This window comes from Parus major, chromosome 9 (genome assembly GCF_001522545.3).
Source record: "Parus major isolate Abel chromosome 9, Parus_major1.1, whole genome shotgun sequence".
In the NCBI taxonomy this organism is placed as follows: domain Eukaryota; kingdom Metazoa; phylum Chordata; class Aves; order Passeriformes; family Paridae; genus Parus; species Parus major.
Window position 1 is genome coordinate 6,702,899 of NC_031778.1, and position 23,475 is coordinate 6,726,373.

General features: G+C 38.6%; 1 protein-coding gene across 1 annotated transcript in view; it reads right to left on the reverse strand.

Moving 5' to 3' along the window:
* Positions 1-551: 551 nt before the first annotated feature.
* SLC25A36 (solute carrier family 25 member 36) overlaps positions 552-23,475 on the reverse strand; it is a 29,486-nt gene continuing 6,562 nt past the window's right edge. Inside the window, exons 2-7 of the mRNA XM_015637741.3 lie at positions 21,550-21,720; positions 17,796-17,873; positions 15,105-15,205; positions 7,636-7,702; positions 5,912-6,201; positions 552-5,201 (exon numbers count right to left, since the gene is read on the reverse strand). Of these exons, the coding sequence (XP_015493227.1) occupies positions 5,008-5,201; positions 5,912-6,201; positions 7,636-7,702; positions 15,105-15,205; positions 17,796-17,873; positions 21,550-21,720 (901 nt within the window). The 3' untranslated portion in view covers positions 552-5,007. The remainder of the gene's footprint in view (positions 5,202-5,911; positions 6,202-7,635; positions 7,703-15,104; positions 15,206-17,795; positions 17,874-21,549; positions 21,721-23,475) is intronic.

Below are 23,475 nucleotides of genomic sequence, written 5' to 3' on the forward strand. Positions count from 1 at the left end.
TGTTCTGAGTCAGCACAGAGCACAGTGGCTGGCAGCAGCACACACAAGATGAGGGGAGTGTTTGTTTTTGGAAGTACATTTTATTTTAGTGTAAGTGCACTATCAAATTTAAGGGTTTTCATTTGAGAAAGACATCATTGTCAAGCCTTATGTGCTTTTAGGCTGCACCTCTGTCAGACTGCACTGCTGCATTAATTCCAAGTCATAACCAATTAGCACTTTAAATGTACCTTCATTTCACACACAACCTTTTTGACCAAGCTCAACACAACCCCACTAGCAGAAGGGGTTGTAAAGCAGAATGAACTTCAAAACACCCTCACAGACTTACCCTGAGCTCTGCCCTGCCAAAGTGCCTCCTTTGCAGGGTAGAAGTGAAAGATCAATTACACACAATTACAGCTATGCCAGTTAGAGACATAATTTCAGATGTGTCAGGGATAAGCACACTGTTTGCCTGCACTGGTTCCAGAGGACTGATTACCTCTAAGCCTGGCTGGCCTGGGAGCTAGAAGGTGTGGCAAAGTAGGGCAATTCACAGCAACACATACTGAAAGAAAAAAGCTATCACACATGTGCCCATTTAATGCAAGTGTTGAAGTAGTTTTGATCAGCTGAAAGAATCAAATCAGATACATAGAACCTGTAAAGATTCAGTTCGAGAAGACACGGTGAGGGGAAAAACAGCAGTCACCAAACAAACCCCATGTATGCCTTTGCAGAATGATTTGTGGGGAGCTCAGGACAGACTTCAGATCAAACACCAGCCATCATAAGAAAAACAGTATCAACATCTAACAATGTGTCAGGTTCAAAGACTTGGTTATAACCCTCACATGCAATTAACTCTGAGCATTTTAAGGAATTATGGTCCTTCAGTTTTGTCAGCAGTGGCTTGTGCTAGCTAGCACTTCAAATGGACATGAGTTTTGTGGTGACCAGCTCCTGGATCTCAGTTGACAGGAGCACTTGATTCCGTAGAGGTAACTGCGTTCAAATCCGACTGCACCAACACATACTGCTAGTGTGAGTCATCCATGAATCCCTCCAAAAGGGAAATATTAAAGGTACAATACACACACCTTATTTTCTGCTACTGTAAAAGGGCACAAGATGAAATGATTCACTGGGTTAATGAATTTTTCATTTTTAATCACAACTGTGCAGGCACTGGTATGTATCAATAATAGAAAAATTAAAAGGTTAAAAACAGTGTACAGTTTAGCACAGCAGGCAACATTTGAATAGAAGCACATAATTTTAATTTGCTTTGAAGTTTAAAGCAATCCAAACAAAAAGTTAACTATATAAATACAGAGTAAATGCACATAGTTTACAGCCAACTACATGTATGCAAGAATAATAGCAAACCTCACATGAGTACTGAAGTATTCTCAATCTGTCATCTGTGAGTGTTTAGCTATGACTCTGAGAGCATAGTTATGTTCACATATGCAGGGTAGGCAGACTCTTAAATAGAAGAACTGAAAAACTTACATAACTCAGTCTTAACAGACAGGAAGTTGAAAAAAGTAGTACATTTACCTAGGCACACTTCAGCATTCAGCTTGTTTTCCAAATCTGAACAGTTTAAACAGGAAGCAACATTTATAAAGGCTCTCCACTCTTGTCTCTGGAAGCATTCTGTTATGATGTTGCAGTCTGAGGAATGTTACAGATGTCATAAGAAAAACAGACTAGCAGAAACTGTCAATAACAAACAAACAATCCGCTGTCATTAACACCTCAATCAGCAAGGGATGATGCGGAGTGCATTATGTAAACAGAGAAAGGAGCAGTGTTAATGGATAAGTAGACAGGCGATGTCTCAGTTACAACTAAAACAACCAAAAAAATTCCACAGCTCCCTCGTGTAAGCCCACTTCCAAGCACGCAGAGCAGAAAGTGGGCCAGGCACAGCGGCTCTCCCCGTGCCCCACTGGCCTGTTGCCACCCAGCCCTGCAGGGCCAGGAGGGGCTCAGGGACGGCATTCCCGGGCCCAGTTTCCCATGGCTTTTCCCTGGCGGGACTCCCGCGGAGCGCGCGCCACCTGCCGGCCCCAAACCCGCCGCGCACCGACCTGGGCTCCCAGCGCAGCACGGAAATGGGGAACCAATTCATTGCCTCGAGCTCTTCACACATCCTTTCCTCTAGCACACACAAGTGGGACATAAATACATGACATCCAAATACAAATCAAGATGACCAAACTTAAATGCACTGCTTTCAGCTCTGTAGTTAAAGATATTATTGAATGAAGCATCTTGTTATTCCCCTTGAGTTTTTATAATAAATATCAAGAAAACAACATAAATAAAGATCTTTGGGAAATACATCAGAGGTAATTTTGCAGGTACTTGTAGTTTGAAAATAATGAAAAAATCCCAATAAATTTTGGCGTTACGTTTGGTTATGCAAAGGAAGCCAAAATGATCACCCCTGAAGTTTAAAAGAAAGCTGGAATACCTTTTAAACAGGTGGAGTAATAAGCTGATTGTCTGCTTTTAGCTATTATCTCCCATATTCAAATGTACTTGTTAACATGTCCTACTTATCAGCTCCAGGGGCTCTGCTCCTCCCCAGAGAAGGCACACACACAGTTCCCAGGGAACACCCAGGAATGGGAGACAAACAGGGGACAACGTATCCAAACTGAGGAGAGAAACTCTCACAAAGCCTAGGCTACTCCAAGTGTTAACTGTATTCATGAACTCCAAAGCTGAGTAAGGTCTTTGCCAATTTAAGTTTTGGCTATGACTGAATACTCTAGATAACCTGAAAGTGACCCAATTTCTACCTCACAAAAATTACAGTAAGTCACTGTTCCTGCATTTATTTACCTGAACAAAAGCATCACATCAAGGCTTAGGTCAGTCATAAATACTCCAGGCTTTTCCTAGAGAGATTACTAGAAACAACCCACTTTAAAACACATTTAAGCACTCCTTTCACTTCTTTGAGACAATCAAGTTTACTGTGGTCACCCCTCAGACCATGCTATGTCTTTAAAAAAGGAACATTTTCCAAGCACGGAAGTCAATACAGCACTGCAAGGTTGATATACTTACTGTAGGTAGCTTTCAGAGGATGACAAATTAATACAGAAAATTGCATTAAATACTCAAATACTTTGACACTGTGTGGAGAACATGACAAGGGTCAAAATAAAGGACAGCAAATGAGAGAAACACAGACTGATTGTTCTGCAAACTTTGAGATTTTGTATAGACCTACAGAACTACTGTCACAGAGATGCTATGGATTTACAGCATAAACTCCTGCACAGCTTACACAGAAATCAAACCACCTGCTTTGTCTAAAACCAAACTGCATGTTTCAAACATGGTTTGATTCCAGATAATCAGTAAGAGGAAGAAAAGTCATAAGCCCTAAGAAGGCCACAAAGTGCATAAGAAGTCATTCTTAAAATAAAGCCATTGCACATGATGCACAGTTCAAGTGTACTGAAGTACCACACTGGAAGAGCTGAGAGCACATTTCTGTCCATGCCAGTGTAGCAGCATTTATATGGTGGAGAAAGCTATTGACCTCAATTTATAAATGATCATCTTCCTCACAAGGATAATGGATGCAGACTGAGAAGATACCTGTCTGGAAAGCTGTAAAACTTCCTGTAACATTAAACTGTTTGACACTCCAGTTGTATGATTTTGGAAAAATCTGTAAATTATGATGGAATAAACCAGCTAAGCCTCACTGCTGAATAAAAGGCATTATTTTGCAATTGGCTTACAGAACAAAACCAATGCCTGAATAATCAGACAATGTGGAGGACAACATTATAGCTCAGTACACAGGCTCAAGATGACAGAAGTGATAAAGCAATTATCAGCGGGAATGCTTTCAAGAAAATATCATTTACAGTTTCTCCATCCTTCTGCACAGAGCCTGTCTGCACTGACAGGATCTATCATAACTTCAACTGGTTTCTGCTTTCTGTTTACTCTAGCCACAGTGATATGTGTTCTCCCCCAGTACTCCCATATAAATACTGGTAATCCAAGGCAGGATTTGCCAGATATTTAAGGGTAATACAGCTTGTGCTTAGGCAGCATGAAACTATCTGAGTGAATCCTGTCTTCACAAATGGGAGGCTGGACTAGTTGAGATTTCTCATCACAAATCTTAAAAAGGCTATAAAGTAGCATTCAGCAACTTCTTCCTTAAACAGGTTGGCAAGGAAAACTGATGATACAGGACAATGTTTCATAGGCCTCTCTTACTTAAGAAAAGTTCCAGAAAAGAAGGAGGATGATGCAGCAGGACCAGAAGTCCACATACACCAACATTAACAGACTGATAACCTGAAGAACTGAACAATCAGACCCCCTCTCACTAACCTACAACACTGCTCAAATGTCAAGGGAAAAAAAAACCTAAAACAATCAAAACCAAAAAGCTACAACCTTTTGTAGTGAAGTAATAACTGTTCTGGGTCCCTGCACCATATTTTTTCTTGAGGTAGCAATATGGAAAACTTTACACACTTACCACTACCTCAGTCTCTAAGAATCTTCAGAGCAACTAAACAGAAGTTTCAGGTATAGAAAGCTATCAAAGTACTGTCTTGCCCATTCCTCCAACAGGTTACTGTGCAGTAAAACAGAACAAAAATTATGTAGTTGAGAGCAATCACGAAGAGGTAATGGACTGCCCAAGACCATATTTCATGTCCCTTCCCTCACCCATCAGGTCTCTGAAGATGACTCAATGGCTTTGTCTAGATTAACAGATGAAAAGAATAATTCTGAATTAAGAGATGTATGAAGGCATTCCCTAAAGGGCAGTTCCCATTTGTCACATTGACATGAGACCACACAATAAAGGCAGCAAAATTATTCAGAGTTGCCCACAATCACCCTTCTGTTTTATCCACAGCTGCTTGTTCCTGATACAACGTTCCTTTTGCCCACCACATTGGCATTGACATTCAGTGGTCCACTCCAGTCTTTCTGTCTTCCACCTTCTTCCACTTTGTCACACTGCTATCCATCAAGTAAGTAGACTACAACTTCATAGGTGGACATCATGATAGCCGTGTTTGGAATCTGTCTGATCAGGTGTGTAGTTAAACCTCGGTAGAGGGAGCCATACCCTTCCTCTCGCACAAGCAAAGAGAGTGTCTGGAAGAAAGATCTGTATTTTGTTCCCTCTTCTCTTAGTCTTGTTCGTACAACCTCTGTACAAAAAAAATCAGTGGAAAAAAAAGAAAAATTGAGTGGTTACATTCACCACTTTTCATTATTTTTCCCAGCAACTGATCAGGGTTTTTTTACACAAAAATACCCCTCCCCAAGTTCCCAATCTCACAACTCCTTTTTAAAAAAAGGAGGAGTAAGACAACCAGAGTATCAAGCCAAATATGTGTAAGAGGAGAGCAAGTATTAGGTATTTGACTAAACAAGGCAAGTTGATTTGCTTAGCTACAATCCAGAAGAAGACTGTTGCTTGGGCTTACATTTTAGCTCAGAAGTTGACATTAGTTCAGTACTCAGTTCATTAACAAACAAACTACTCTGCAGGAAGATCAAGTGCAACTGACACACAGACTAGACAGCCTGTTTCCTAGAAGGGGGACAAGAACTTACTGGCACATTATGGAAAATTGCTAAGTATATGGAAAGATTCCAACTGAAAAAGCTCTACCTTGGGCCATACCCTGGCAAATCCCTTGGCAAAATAAACATTGCCTAAGAAAAGGTCATGCTGGATATCCACTGTAAAGCACTTCCATTTCTGAATACTATACTCATGTTGACCTGCTAAGTCTGCTCTTTAGACAGAAAAATATTTCTTGAGAAAGTAAACCAAAGTTGGCTACAAATCTCACAGAGAAGACTCCCTTTGATGGATCTGACTCAGGGTCTCAGCTGCACATGTCCCACTTACCATGGGGATACGCTATTGATGTTGCACACGTTTTGGAAGTGGCAGCAGCCATCATCATTCGAACAAAGTCCGATACTTCTTTTGCTGATTCATCCTCATTGCCCATGGCAGAAGCAGTCTTATACTCCAGTAATTTTTTCTTAATACTCTCATAAATGACAAAGTGAATAACAGTCTCAGATATGCCAGCGTAGGATGCGGACATTCCCCGGTAAAAACCTTTAAAACCATCCAAGCGATAAACTTTGCGGACACACTCAAAAGCGCTCATTCGCTTTTCTCCACGGTTCCTAAAAATGAGAAAAAACAAGTCCAAAATATCAACTGGTGCAACCAGTGAGACTGAAAAATAATTAAACAGGTTTGTAGTGACGAGAAGACTTAGGAAATACCGACACTGATTCTGAGGGGCTCCAAGGGGCTCCAGTCTCAAAGGCCTTGAGCACTAAACACAGGTAAAGCATTACACAGAATCCAAGCCAAACTTCACACAGTGACTAAAGAAAAAGTATCACAGAAAAACATTGAGCAGATTTAGGCCTCCCCAACTCTCATGCAATAAAGGACTAAACTGCTTGGAAACAGACTCCCAAATGGGCTATCCATGTCAGTGATTCATGAGAAAAATGACCATTTCCTTAGGCGTAATGGATTTGCCCTAATTGTTGCCTCAATAAAGAGCTCCACAGCATTCAGTGGCTAAGAGTTAAAACAGCAGCTCTCAGCATTACAGCTCTTGGCAAACAACTGGCACAGCAACCAGTGCAACACCGGGACCTGTTACTTGATTGAATTAAGCCACTGCTGTCGTCAAGGAAAATGCTCATTAGACATACCTGTTTCAAGCAGTACTTGGCAAATGAAGTTTTATTCCCATTTTGAGCTCACAGAATTGGGTTGTGCATACTGAAGTAGCTGGAATACTGTACACAACTATGTAAACCCATGACAACCCTGTATGAGATGTGCTTCACTACAGCTGCCAAGTGCAGGCACTTGGATTGTGCCAGCAGAGGTCTCAGTGAGCAAGTCACAGAATAAAACAGAGCCTTCTAAGGAGTTATGGTAACTCATGTGGACACATCATATGGCATCATACCAGTCCCTCCCTATAGGTTTAAATAGATGGAAATACAGTGTTCTGTCCTCCTATTTGCATAAAATTCTACTTTCATTACTAGTTTCAAAACAAATCACTTCTGTAGTTAATTCTTTGGTAAGCCCAAACAATTTATTGACTATCCCATATTAGGACAATTCCTGTTTCTATCCATGAAAGAAGTCTTTCCCTTTTTACAGGCTAGAACTATGCAAAAAAACCCCTCAGCCACAATAAAAAAAATCTTGAGGACGTTTAAAGCCTTTTCTAAACATATGCTAGAATACCGAATCCATATTTCAGGAATGTTTAGCTCAACAGTTAAAGAGAACATGTTACTGAATGAAAATGTAAGCATATGGTTGGCAGAACATGATTTTAATGAAACTATTAACCTTGTAATTTATTCCAGATTTGCTGGTCAGTCTACTACAGTGCCTCAAGCATGTCTCAGAATGGATTAAAAAAGAGAAGTAATAGTATAATTTGTAGAGAGACCAGCAACAACTTTCCAAATCTGAAATGTTAAATGTTTAAGAATTCATTCTATTTCAGAATGCAGAAGAGATTCACAACACTCGAGTACAATCTTGTCATAGCATGAGATTTCATATTGTCACTTTACCTCGCATCAAGCTGTAACCGTGTCTTTACCAACCAAATGGGATTAGTTGTTGTGATCGCAGTAAAGCCTAAAAAATGTAAAAATAACAAAATTAGATGTGATAATATCACAAGAACAACTGCATCTAAGTTCCAAACGCACACAGTTAAGGTACAGTGGATGCAAAAACTCGGACTATACTGATTTTCTGAAGTCCCCATTTTACTGACACTTTGTGAATCCATACAGCCAATGAGCACTTAGATTGTTTTTAATTTTACATTAATATTGAGTAAGTTTGAGTTTTAGCAAGTGATGCCCCATATAAAATAAGCCAAATTAAGCACAGTTCTCTGCCTATCTAATACCAACCCTGTTCTGACACCACAGAACAGCAATGCCAACTAGACAAGTATTAGCCAATTGGGCAAAAAAGTCAGTAAGAATGCATTGCAGAGACAGCAGTAGCAATTTGAGATGCTATACAACATTGCCTCAATTTACTTTGTTACCTGAAATACAATCCGAGTTTAAAAGCATGCAGACTGAATAAATACTACTTTTGGTGCAGTTAAAAGGCATTTATTACTGTAAATTAAGAGACCTTTTACTAATGAACTATAAAGAGCAGTTATATTTGAATGCTAATCTTTTATTTAGTAGTCAAAGCAGAGATTGTTGGCTGGCCTTGGAATACTTTTACAAGCATATGAGTGTTTAAATTGTTAAAGTAAATACTATGATTTCTAACTATTCAGACAGACAGCCACTACTCAGGCTTGCATAAAGGCTAAGGGTTAAAGCTTTGATTTTCAGTCCATTAAAGAAAACAGAAGAAAAAGAAAAAAGGAAACAAAAAAGAAAAAAGGAAAAAAGAAAAAAAAGAAGTAAGAATCACTCTTACTTCTGCACAATTGTGGAGAGAGAGAGAGAGAGAAAAAGCAGAGTGAAAAGCAGCTCTGAAAAAAAAAATAAAAAAATAAATCATCTCAAGCTGTAACGCCACACATGCACCATCAATGAGGTGTCACGTCTGCAGGAGAGAATAGGAAAAGGAAAGAGCTGGAACATGGCCAGGCAAGAGATGATAAATTTAGACACTTGCTCTAAGTGACACACGTGGCTGGTATATAACTACAAAGACATACTGCCCTCCTGCAAGGGGATGGACTGGGTGTGTGGGGAAGGACAGAGTTACCTTGTTCAGTGCATGCCTGGGGCACAGTACTTATCCAGCAACAGGCTATTGATAAGTTTGTTTATCAGATCAGTAACAGCTCACAGAAATAGATTTAGCAGAACTGGTTGCATACATGTTACTCCTGTTCAATTACAATCTAGGTTTACATTGCACACAAAGGTCTGCAATACTCAGAAATGCCAGGGGATCTTAACTGTTCTGTTTGATCTGTGCCCACCCCCAAAGCTTAAACAGGTCATTATGGTTTATAATATGGCCTGAAAATAAGGTCAAGTTCTAAAACCAAATTAACAGATTTGGCAGTGACTAAGACTGAGCTGTTTTTCTCCAAAAGAATAAAAACAGATGGAGGCTTCTGTTCGATTTTCTGATTAAACAGATTTTTAAACTAACTTCAACTTCTTAACTAAGCAGCTTCCTGTGGTAGATAATCAAGGTTTGGAGTTGGCTTTCTTTTTTCTGATTCACTGCTCATTTTTCCTATATCTCAGTACTGATTCAACCTTCATATGATGGAGTAAAATCCTAACAAGCCAAGAGTTTCATATCTCTATTCCATGGAGATAAATAATGATGTAAAAACTCAAAGCACTGGACAACTATTCTGCCATAAGGCATGGGATGTTTTGAAAACACTGCATATGCAAAGCAGGCTCCGTAGCTCAAGTAGCCATAGCCTGTCTGACCTGTCACAATGTCACAGGAACTCCATTGATTGCAATACCATTGGAGCCTAAACTCAACTACACTGAAAGGAAACTTCATTCTTACATGTTTTTATTTCCTTACACTGTCACTAATAAAGTTTTGTTTGACTTCCAATCAGAATCCTTCTGGCATGAAGTGCACTAGGAAAATGCACAGAACTGCAACAAAGGCTTTGAAGTAAGGTGGGGGAAAATCACTCACTTTCCCTACCAACACATCTTTCAGGAAAGACTTCTCTAAAACCCAAAATTAGTTCTTCAGTCTCTCCTAGTTCTCAATTACAAGTGAACAAAGCTAAAAAGCCTTCTGCATTCCTATTTAAGTTGCACATTTTGGAATTCTGTAACTCTTCGACTGTAACACACAGTCTTTCGCCTTCATATTCAACTCAAAGTAAGGGTGTCTGCAAATCCTGAATCTGGAACAGGTAACGTGTAGGTACGGGCACTGGCTGAGTGACTGTGACTGCATTCACCCATTGCAGCAGCCTGGTACTTCTAGGCTGACTGGGAAGAGTATATTGGAAATTTCCAATGAGAAGTGGTTGGCACAGGATGCAGCCCCTACTCTACTCAAAAAGGCACTCATGGGGTCACTCTAAGCATAATTTAAATGCAGCACCTCCAACAGTATGATCAGACACTCAGCAACATGGCCAATATTTTTCCCCATGGCTGTCACAGACCTAAGTTGACAGTTCAAACCAAAGTTTTCAAATGAAAGGGCCTTCAATAATTCAGGTTTCAAGATGAGATGACTACAGGTCAATTCTTACCGCTAAAGTAGCAAATGCAGTAAGTGAAGAAGAAAAAGGAATTAAGAATTGAGTGATGCTGACACCAAGGAAAGCCCTCCAAAAAATGAACCATAACATTTGGGATCCTTGAGAAGATAAAAGTTTGACTTTTAAATACAGAAAATCTGTAGCAAAAAAGTATTTATTAAAACAAACTTTAGGGGCTTTCAACAACTGCCATGAAGCTCCATCAATTGTTTCCTTTTTTCTTTTTAAAAGCCTCAATGATCTTTATAATATTTTACAATGCCTATCAAGGTGTTGCACCCTCAAGAAAGATCCCAGATTCCTGACAAGTACAGATAAATTTGGCAATACTACAAACTCCTGTAGTTTTATTTTATTGTATCCCGGTTTCCTACAGAATTATCTCAATCTACTTATACAGCTATCCCAGCTACTGACAGGTAAGATCCCAGGTATTCCTATTATGCATCATATTTCAAAGGACAGGGTTGGTGCTTTTTAATCTATAAGCCAATGTAATTGATACAGACATATGTGAACATGGAATGATGAATTAAAATTTAAAAGTAATAAAATAAAAATAAACCAAAAGAGTAAACAGAAAGAGACAGCAAGGATTATACACACATATTAAAAAGGAAAAAGAAAAGAGGTCTTTGAAATAAATGTGACAACAGAGAATATCAGCTGCAGCATTTTAAAGGCAGCTCTGGAACACTAGGGAAAAAAAAAAACCCAAAATGCCTTGTTTAACCCAGTAGGGGCTTTCAGTTAGCCAGAGCTAAGTACAGTAGCAGCTCTCAGTGAAAGGTATTTCCTACCTTTCCCTGAATGGCACAGGAAAAAAAAAAATCACTCCAAATAGAGTTCAGGAAAAGTGATGTCTATGCACAATGCACATCATCTGAGTTCAAGCTACAAGTGTCTTCCCCTTACGTTGTTTATTCAATAGATATCACAAACCCAATGTGTGGTTCTTACACTAGAGGCTGCAAGAGACGCTCAGTTCAGTACTCACGAGGTTTAAGTTAGTCCATATTGCTGCAGGAAGTGACCTGCGGAGGGGGAGCATGAGATGACACGATCTCACTCTTTTCACGGGAGAAATGTACAGTAAATGCCTAAAATAGACACAGGCTTTTCTGTATCATAACAACAAGCAGTGACCTCATCAGACACAAGTGTACAAATCGAATCCCAGCGGAAGGATTTGTCAATTAGTTATTGGGAAATCTAACTGTTTGCAAGTAAAAGTTTAGGAAAAAAAAGAAAGAAAAATAATCAAAACAGGCCACAGATATTAAAATAGATGTGTAAAATGCACTGAGTACTGAAATTTCTGCTCATTTGCAGCAGTTTAATTTTATACCTCCATATACTTACCTATATAGCAAATTTACAAGTATGCCCTCCTCCTACCCCACTCCCTTGAAAATACTATTCACTAAAGCTAGCCTAGTCTTGGGACAAAAAAGATGCCTTATGAAATCCAGCTTTCTAAGATGAGTGAACTAAATATGCATTTTATTTGGTATGAATTAACTGTGTACATAGCACTAAAAACTTACAAAGTAATCTATTTCTAAGTAATAAAGTGGTCCCAATTATTTTTTAATAAATAAATAATAATGAAAAAATCTGCATTTGGGTTGGTTTGCCAGTAAAGTTCTAGAAAAAACAGCAACAGCATACAAGGCAAAGTAGTTTTGAAGCAGATTTGCAACCATGTTGTCTGATTGAGGCTGTGAATCATTACAAAAGCAAACAAGAAAGCCATACAGGAATCAAGTATCTCATTCAGTTCTCTACAGCTTTTCTTCTCTGTGGTGAGAGAGGCTGAGTGCAATGAAAAGGTAGAGTTCATAGTGAATCTGAGAATTTAGCCTAACTTGGAAATGTCCAGAAATCAACTCTCTTCACACAAGCAAATACTCAGTGTTGTAGCAAGCTCAGTTATACGCCGTGCCCTAGTTTGCAAAAAGAGAACCACAATGTGCTGAGGAGTAAGTAAAAAGGATTGCTGAGTACTTCTCCATGTCAACACAGATATTTTAGGTGTGAAGGGGATGTGCTTTATATGCTGGAAACTAGCACAGCAAGAAGACAGCATTCATTTCTGTTTGCATAAGGCATCAGTTACTAATATATAGATACTTCACCCTCAGTAGAAGAATATTAGAACTATAAATATATATTTTGAGAATGAAGAATCAGGCCTAAAACCACCACCAACAAAAATGCTTCAAATACTATACTTCAGCTTTTCACTCCCAAAAACACCATGTACGTAAAACAATCCTTATTTAACAATGATATCAGTCTAGCCTGAGACATGTATTAGCACATGATACAAATAAACAGAATTTAAAATAGACTAAAATTCAGTATTTGCAGTACTTTCATAAAACAATGTTACAATTTTTTTAATGTATTTTTACATCATTACCATGTTTTGCAACCTACAGGAAAAGATATATAAGTGCAAATCCCACTTCATGCTAATTAGGTATTAAACTTTATGAAATAGAAAGGTCATATCCAAAAAAACCACCAACCCACCAAAAAACCACCAACAAAACGACAACCCTCATTTAAGACTGAATTACTCAATTCCTTACTGAAACCAATGGCAGCTGAAAAAGAAAAACACCAATACTGATTATTTTTTTGCTAATTCAGAAGTTTAATTTCCACCTCGACAATTTTGAAATCTTTGGTTCCAAAGCAAACATTGCAATGGTCTTCTGCATTAACCTGTCAACCAAATAAAAGCTCACATTTCATCTTGTCCCTTTTGCCATTTCTTTAAGGTGATTTGTATTATACAGCAATACAAACCTTGCAGGTAAAACTGTTAATAGCTGGTTTAAGTGCATTTTCTGAAATATATTAGAATTACAAAAACAAGGTTAGCACATTCCCAAGAAAGTACTGGTAATTTTAACTGCAGAGTCCTTTTCATATATCAGAATAACCAGAAAAGAGAATTGAAATGTTGTTCGTCAAAGAACCTGAGAATTTCTGTACTGTACAGTGCCAAGACCTATGGTGTGAGTCTGTGCTGAGCATTCTGTTTCACTGACTGTGGTTCAGAAATACAACTGCAGAACCTGTGAAGTATGAGAAAGTTAACAGCCTCAGGGCTGTTCAACGTTAAAACCTGCACACAAAAGTAAAAAAAAGCAAACAGCAATTAAGGCTCAAATCCATTTCCCCAGTCCACTGCAGCTCTATGTACAAACGCACAACTCAAACCTTCTGGAAGGGAAGCAGCTACAGATCTCCATGACAAACAGCCTGAGGCTGCAAGCACTCAGGAAAAGGCACTGCAGCACATCTCCATAAATGTGCTTTACAGAATGAGGGCAGGAACTTCCAAAGATGAGGAACACCCAGAATCTTGTCTGCAGCACTGAATGTGATGCACAAGTTGTCTTCAACTAAGGACTGACTTGTTTACATCGCCTACGCTTCTCTCTGCACCCAAATTAAGGGCATGTTTTATTCCCTTGACAAGGACCTGAACACCCTTCATCTTTTCTGATGCAATTAACTGATTAGGATGAACTCTTCATTCATCCCCTTCCATCCCATTCCCTCTGCTGTTCACCTACAAACAAAAACACACTTCTAGATGATAAAAAACCAAACACTGCATCATCCTTGTTTGACTTGGGCAAAATAAAAGAGCTCTTCTTATACCTTAAAGATTGAAAACTGCCTCAACATTTCATGTGCCAGAGATGAACATTAGTGTCATTTAGGTATAAACCTAATCTCACTTATATTTTGTACACTAAATAAAATCTCCATGTGTCAGATTTTTAGCAAGCATTAAATAGAAAACTAATCCTATTTCTTATTCTGACATCACACCTTCATCAGTCCATTCCAGATTGCTGGGACTCACATTCTATGGACTGGTTGTAAAATTTGACAGGACTTAGAAACTTCAACAATTAAATTGTCAGAATTCATCTGCAAAGTGCCCATGGCCTATAAAAACACCTGAACATTTGTTTTTGTGCAGGAAAGGCACAGGAAACAATAGATAAAGTGTTGCCAACCCAAGTTTTGATTTTCTCAGTGAGAGTCCATGACCATAGCTCAGTTGCCTTTAACTCCCCCTTGTTAATGATCCCAAAGTACAGAATATACAAATCAAGCAACAGATACTTGTAGCTGCTAAAATACACCAAAGCTACACTGCAGATATAAAATATGAATTATTTCTACAGAGATGGAAATACATGAAAACTATGAAAAATCTGCTCTTCTCTGACTCTTTAGTGGTAGAGCAAACTTCTCATAGACTGGTATATGAGCAAAGGAGGGGAGAGTGTTACATATAATTTACACAAATAACTGCAGGCACATTTCTGAAAGACAAAAATAAGTCAAACATACAAAGCCGTACCAGAAAGTGGTTGCAAAAAAACTTATTAGGAAGAATTAAACCAGAAGTCAAAGCAAACACTGTTTATAGCTTACAGAGCAACAAGTTTTGAAAGGCTACAAGTTTTTGACAGGTTACATTTTTCATTTTACTTTCAATTTCAGATTTACAACTGAAAAAGCAGGCATGCAGGTTTTCTAAAGACTGCTCACACACACTGTTATTTATCACTTAGTGCAGTGTCATGCATATATTCACCAGAGAGCCTGTTTAATGAGAGGCCAAGGCAGATAACAACTAAAAAGACATGATTCAATTACTGAGCATGTTCTGTTTTGTTTGGTTTTTTTTTCCATATTTATTGTCACCTCTCATTTGCAGATATGACTGTAGGATGAAGCTAAAAAGTTACAGATCCTTACCTGCCACACCAGCTGAAATCATGTGTACCTGGGTAGAATCTGGATTGAAAATATTGTTCAGCTTTTCCTTGCAATTTGAGTAAGCAGCAAAATATATTGCTCTAAAATTAGAACAAAATCCAAGTTATATTATGTTTTACATTTCAAAATCCTCAACAAGTAGTGCCATTAACTTCACTGACTGAAGACCATCTTGGGCTAAAACTTCCTTCCTCAGTAAAGAGCTACTCAAGGATTAACTTTTGCAAAGTAGTGGGACTATTCTCAGAATGGAAATGAAAAATCTAAACATGACACTTGAACTTTTTTTTTCCAAGCAATAGCTTCAATTACCAATTAGTGAGAGGATGTACATAAAAGAAAGAACAAAAAGTTTCAGTATTCTTCAACATCAATAATACAACAAACTTCTAATGGACTTAAACTAATTTCAACACCAGGACAATTTGAAGAGCACTAACAAGTACATGGCTTCTTAAAAACAAACAACATTCTTCTTAGTATAGCATTTAAGATTTAAATGTTGATAACTTGATGTTATAATTATTTATACTCTAAATGTTAGAACAGCTGTGAAGCTGTGATGCACATTTTATTTCCAGGGTTCTGTATTTATAATAGACACTGATTTTTGTCTCTGAATACACCATGAAAAATGTTGTAAACTTGTGCTACACAGATCTCAAAGCTGGTATCCAAACAAACCTAGACAAACTCAGCATCCAACTTCAATATATTATGAAAAATGGTTGTTTTTGCTCATTAAAGCTAAAAAACTTATTTTAAGCACATATAAACATCACATTTCAGGTTGTAACTCAGTTTTAAATCTACAGACACCCCTCTGCAAGAGAAAAAAAAATAAATGTGTCACTTTTCCCAAGCAGAACATTAACCTCATTAGCTGTGCAAACATGTTTTTCTTTATTACAAAAAAGATAAAGTGCTTGCTTTATGGGCATAATTTCTAAAATGGAATCTGAACTCAGTTAAGTACACAGGATGTGTTATGAAATATGCTTCTCTACAGCTTATTTAAACAAAGAGCTGATGTTACATCCACTTAGCTAGTGCTTAATTGAAATGAAGTACTGGTTGAAGACAGAATCACCCAGAAGGAAATAAAGACATGCTTATAAATAAGGTTTACACACTACATCAAGTGGACATTTTTGGTATGGTGGATGGGAGGCAGCAAGCTAACTATTTCACCTAGGGGAAGAACCAGAGGGAAACAGAATATTTAACATATAATTAACTGAAAAGAAATAGATTTTTTTTTTTTTCAGCTGAGGCTATCCTTCATGGGGGATAGCCACTTATACAATGGATCCCATTCCTGGGTAAAAATTGCTATTAAAGTGATATCAATATTGAAGATTTGATAGAACAGACTGCACTAAGAAGTGCTGATATTCCATAGGTATAAAGAACAAAAATGCTACTGTGTTTACTTCAGCTTTTCCAAAGAGCGGTGCTAAGTCAGTGATCAGAAAACACTTCTGATATGCCTAAATCCTAAGAAAATTTGATAAAATAATCTAATTCCTTCATTAAGTTTTTTTCTTATTTATGCAGAGGATCTAAAGAACATTACCTCATCAGATCTCAAGTTTAGTAATATTTTTCAGAAACATCCAAATGCCTCAGACCAGAAAAGTTAAGATACTTTCCAGCTGAGGGTGCAGGAGATAGGAATGTTTTCTCTTCAAACAAAACAAATAAATAAACAAAAGCAGGGCACTAAGTCTAGGAAAGAATAAAACCTTTGTGGAATATATTCCCTCTGCATAAAGGCTCTCCTCTTAAACAGAGAAGAACAAAGTATGAGCACAGAAACAACTTCAAGTATCCTTCTCCAGGCCTAAGGAATATATTACTTTTACATGGTTTTGTTTCTATACTCTTCCCATGTATTCTCCTATTTTTGGACTGAACTTCAGCTAACAGTTCTATGTCAGGATAAATTCAGACTCTGGCATAACGTGCTTCTCTCTCTGCCTGCCAGCACCAGCTGAGGAGCTGGAGTATTTGTGCTTATGCAGAGCAACAGAAAACAGCACCACCACTGCCAAGTAGATCAGATTTACATCCTCGGCCCTGCACTGCCCCAGTACCCTCTGGAGCCCTGCCCACTGATGGATCTGCTTTCTCTGGGAGAGCTCCTAAGTCTCTCATCCTACCCACTGTATTATCTTTTTTTAAGTTTCAGAACAGCCTTCCTCCTGGAAGGGAGCACCAGGCTGCGCTTCATGAGAACTCAGGAAGGAAGACCCAGTGTTTTGAGGCTACAATCACGCAATTTCCTCCTGAAGATGATGGATTAACTGAAAGCTAAGTCTACCTTTGTATTTTCCAAGACCCAAACTTGTAGTTTACATGTGCAATTCCTTAAGAATTTTTCTTTTTAACTGGACAAAACTCTGCACAAGGGATAGCACACAATTATAAATACTATTACAATAGCACATGGGATAGGAAATGCTGAGAGAGCTGGAGCTCTGGAGTACATAAATGGCTCAATTGTTCAGGCAAAAAATTACCCCAGGAACCAAAGGTTACGTGCTGCTAATTAAGTATTTACAACTGCAGATGCAAGATTTCTTTCAAATACACATTAAAGTGCGTAATTTCATACAGGGAATTACTGTATTCCATTTATTGTGCATGGAATTGCAGTATTGTACTTACCTGGAAGGAGCAACACCAACTAAATTAGGACCCAGCCCTCTGAACAGAGAACGAGGACCTTCATTTTGCAAGATCATCCTAGGAAACAAGACAACAATACTGGAACACTCGGAGCAAAATTAAGGAATGCACTAATCACCAAAACTACATCATGTGAAACACTTTCATAGTAATTGACAATAATACAGTGCTGACCACAAAAAAACCCCAAATTAGTAATTTCCTAGCATCAGTGTAAAAAAATTACATTATTGCTCAACATACCATGAAAACCATAAACTAAATACAGAAGTAAGACTTGAGATTTCAATACAGATTTAACATATACAGGAACACATACAGATTTGTCTGTTAGGAAGTTAAAGAAAGGGTCCTTGAATCAGGGAGAAAATACTAAGCCTGCAAATGTTCCCATTCATGTAGGTTGTAGATTGTTCAGGAGGCAAAAATACTTTATTCTACACTACATTCCTTTCACCACCCATCAGCTCCCAATGTCTGTGAACTTCTTTGAGTGGGAGGGCCAGGGAGCAAAGGGCAAGAGAGGAGAGGAGAGGAGAAGAGAGAGACTTCAAAAGTCCAGTTTCACTCAGTCACTGCTGTCTGAGAGCCACTCTGGAAGATGCTGCTCTACTGCTCATAACACCCAGCCAGGGGCACCTTTGGCAATTCATTATCTCCACCTCTCAAAAAGAGAGAGACCTCAACATGGCTTTGCATGTGTTACCCCAGTGTGATTCCACAAGACTCTGAACAGAACACTAAGTTTCATGGCAGAAGTCTGTATCTGTAAGGCTGCTTTCCTATTTGTCCTGCCTTTCTCATACCCATGAAATGCTGAAATCTACAAAGTATTCAACTAGAAGCCCATTTTTAGCTTTATTCTTTAAGACATGGTGACTATTTTGACTATAGCAAAAGAAAGTTGAAAACTTCAGTGTGAGAAGTGACCCCTCCTAAAGGCTGGCAGGGATTTCCTCCTCTCAGTTCTGAGCTGCTGCCTGTGTACTCCTAACCAAGCACTGCTGCTGGGCTCTGGAGCCAGTGGTTTTTTAGCTTTTGACTCATTCCTTGGAAGACAATCCTTACTTGTCCCATGCAAGGTAATTCACTGATAGTAACTGAGATAAGAATGTAACCCATACAGAGTCACAGCCACAGTGGAGTCCTCACCTCTCCTGCACCATGTGTACTATAAACACAGCTCAGGAAAGATTGCTTGGGTGGCAGCAGGTGTAACCTGCATTTGTGGAATTTACAGGGAAGCATGGGTGCAATTGGTGAGTTTAGACTTCAAATAAGGCATTATTAGTCCTTTTGTTTTGCAATACAGATGTGCATTTTAGGAACAGTTGAAGACTTATGCAGCAGGGTACCCTGGCACAGTAAGAGTCTATGCATTAATATTCAGTTCTAGTGAAATCAGTCTGCCCCACAATCTAGATGCTAATCACATTGGTATTTTAAAAAGTATGGTAGGACATGGGAGGAGAAACAAGGACTACCTGCATCCCATTACTGGAAATTGCTCTAGCAATTACTTTAGAACCAGATTTAAAGTTAAGAATTAACTAATTCCCAGATGCTACAAAACACAACACTGTGCTTACTGATTTAGAAACACTGGCCAATGCACACAAATAGTTCTGTATATTTCTTCTTCAAAGAGCTATGCAGGTTAATGACAAGTCAATTACTCAATAAAGCAAACTACCCTCGTATAAATGGCCATTTTGTTTGGAATTTACTATCAGAACAAACAAGTGAAAGCAATCTATAGCACTGAAGGGGATTGCAAGCCTATTCTGACTTTGTGGTTCACTGTTGCTGTGCTGCTGAATCAAACTGAAAGTTTACCTTTGCTTTCACTAAGCAAAAATAAACCAGTTGTTCTGCAGTTACCATTGCTATTTAGGAATACTGACATATAACGTGTCCATCAACATCCCAGCTATTTGTCCATAACAAAAGATGCCTTTGAAGTCACCTCCACTGATACTTAAGATGCAGAAGTGATTCTATAGCAGTCAGTTCACTGACATTCTGACATAATTTGCCTGAATAACTCTGCTTTTAGACTGAGTAATGTGAGCCTTGGGCATTGAATTTGCTATGACACAACCAAAGTCTGACAACTGAGTCAAAAGATATCTAATGACAGTGACAAAGGAATCCAGTTTTATTTCCCCAGTAAACAGCCCTAGTACCTTAACCAAGAGTAATTATGTCCTGTACCTATGTATTTTTATTATTACAATCCATTGCCATGAAATTTGGGATTTTTTCATACTTACTGTATTTCAAGAACTTGAAACACAGGCTTTGCATCTAAGCCCTTTGATAATGGCCTGAAAGAAAATACATCAAAGCAAAGAACAAAAGCAGAAGAGACACATTCTTGAATTACAGATAAACAGTGTGTCTAAGAGGGCAATTGTTAAAGACAAACTAATAAAACAAACAAACCCCACCAATAAAGTCCATCATGGGCTACCTCTACCTCAGAATCTGCTTCCTGGGAATAAAAAGTTATTTTCAGTTTTAGGGATGCATTTAAAGCATAGCAGGCTTCTAGAAGAGAAGCATAACAAAAATGCATCTATTCAACCTGCTATTCATTGATATACATTTCCAAATGGAAAATAAATTCATAACCAAACCTTCAGAAACAAGCTGAAGCAGTCTACTTCCATCAAGAGAAGCCAAGCAGATCTCCTTGCCAGTCACAATCCTAGCCTTTCCTTCCCACATACCTGTTCCCAACATGTTCACCCATCAGACCATCATAAAAAGGCTCTGAACCTAAACTTTCGTAAGAATGATCTTCCATTCAAGGAGCTATTTGGGTACAGCCTCCATTTAACCAAATCCTATCCTCTAACCACATGAAGTTTAAACCCTACGCTTCATGTGCCAGAAGGAGCTCTCTACAAGCTACTTCTTACTAATTAATTGAGAATAGAAGATAGAAGTTGTCAAGACTCAACCAACTTTCTAATGCAAAAAGCAGTAGCAGGTCTTTCCTGTAGGAAATCTCCCCTCACCCCCAAATACTGAAGGTAACTCCCCTCCCCTTAACTGGCTGAGTCCCCCAGGGTGAAGTGAACCCTTCCTGTGGGCCATACAAGCAGTATAATTGTAACCCCACAACTTTCCTGCTGGCTCCTGAACTACACAAGCACTGCAAACAATGAGAGGAAAGGCAGCCCCTGTTCAGAGAGGCACTACACAAACAACACAGATCACTGCAAAAGTTGGCCTTAGCTATTTCTTACTAGCTCTAAAATAATGTTACTAGTCACACATCCACCAGAAGATGTTCAAAGGCAAAAACTGTATGGGTGGTGAAAGATGAAACAGACTAAGAAACTGAGTTAATTTTAATTGCCTCCATATTCAGTAACTCCTATGATTTGAAGAAAAAATAGTTTAAAGAAAGTCTTATACTAGCGCTTTTTCAGGATGAAAATGGGAGTCTGGCACTTAAGTGTTACAGTACTACCAGTGAATTTTGAGGATGCAGTTTGGAGCTGCAAGTAGTACAAGATACATGTGCTCTGGCAACTTCAACATACCAGCTCAAGCATGAAGGACGTTCAAAAAATTAGAAACACAGTTAAAACATGGAAACATCAAAACATGCAAAGTCATCTCCTGGTAGCATCATGACAGACAAGAGTCTGAATCTTTTATACAGATTTTGACCTCCTTCCTCCCCAAAATGAACTCAAACCCTTGTGTCAGGTACACTCACTTCAGACAATGGAGAGGTCCAGGAGAAACTCTGGTTACTCGGTTGACGGTAGCACCACTCACAGTGTTGAGATGAACTTCAGAGATGTACAGAGTCACAGAGGAGGACTGCAGTCGTGTTTTTACAACTTCCAGCGGACATGTCAGAATTGCACCAACAGTACCTCCACATCTGCAAAGATAAACAGAATCACCACGTTTTTAACTGGAAAGAAACTGAAGGATACATTCACATAGAATTGACATTATAGTCAACACAGTCCCACTGCAAGAAGTGAAGAACCAATGGGAACATGTGTGGCAGTGACACTTACTTGCCCTTTAAAACGAACAAACTGTTAGTTTGCAAACCTCACAACGTGAAGTGAAAATTTAAATAGACAAAATGTAGTGAAGGTGCATAGTACATGGTGTTCAAATCAGTTCTGGAAAGTAGCTCAGTAGATTAAATGTTTAACTTCTTATGGTAAATTTTACCTTTTTTTTTTTTAATGTTTAGCGCTCTCCTGACCACAAAAAAAGTGCCAAAAATTCTTAAGGGCAGAAAAGATTTATGCACTATGCACACAGGACTACATGTAAAAACTGGTAAAATCTGTGGTATTGCAATTTATTATCATCTTCAAAAGCCTGACTGTATTTAGGTCATTGTACTATAAAAGCAGCAATGGTCCAAGTGCTTCCCAAGCTCTGCCCACTTCAGCAAGGCAGACCAGGTACTGTAGAGCAGAACCTGCAAAGCCAGACAAGTTCATGTGGCTGACCAGGTGAGGACTTGCTGGGTTTGCTTCAGTCTGTCTCTTGTTCCTGAGAGCTAAGGCAAGCCATGCACAACTTGTGCTGACAGCAGTTCATGATGTCCTGGTCAACCTCAGCGCAGCCAGGAACAGCTCTGCTCAGAGCCTTCTTGGGCTTCTTCAGAACTCAGTAATTAATTCCTAGCTGTGCAACTACAGCCTTGGAGGGAAAAATAGCAAATCCACAAATTCTGAATTCCAAGACAGCCTCTTGAACCTTTTCAGAGATCAGTATTCTTAACATTGCTAAAGACCCTTCTTAAAACTATGGCCAGGACACTAACTCCTTTAAAAAACAAACAAAAATTCCAACCTGAAGAGGCAAACCTAGATTTCAGTTCAGGTACTAATGCTAACTATAGCTCAATTTGAAATCCACTAACACATAAATACAATTTGTACTAAAGTCAAAGGGCCCATATTTGCTTCCCCTAATAAATATATATAGTAACATATATAACTAGAAGAAGTTAGCTATTCTTTTTCTAACACAAGAAGTTCAAACACCTCCAAACCCTTTAATAAGCTGTAAGCCTGTTCAAGTCTTTTAAAAATGTCTTCCAAAATGAAAAGGAGAGTTCAGTCCAAATTAGGAGTACTAGCTAAGACTCAAAATAGCCTATAAATTTTCATAGGAGGGTAGCCTGATGACTCTCTTCTACCACAGAATACCAAAAATATAGCACTGCATCCTACAAACCTAATCTGTTTGTATGAAGTGAACAGAGAGTAGAGCTGCCAAGTAGAAGTTTGATGCTCACTTAACACTCCATTTAAACCCAGTGACCTAGAGATATCCTATTACTAAGCCAAAAGGCATCCTGTCCGTCTCTAGCTCCAATGTTAGACTGAAGTCTATTCTCTTTCAAGGTTTAATTGAGGAATGATATCAAGTTTCTCTGCCAGTGTGGAAAAAAGCGTTATCACAGAGAGATGAAAGACAATCTTTCAATGTGTGCTGCACACATGCAGTTACAGCCTGACACAGACATTAGAGCAGCCTGCTCTGAATGAGCAATTCACCTGCTTCTAACAGCAAGTTACAAATAGACTTTTTGAAAATTAAGAGTTGCAGAAAGAGAAGCCTGCTATGCCAATATTTATTTTAGCCAGGATTGGAAACAGGAAGA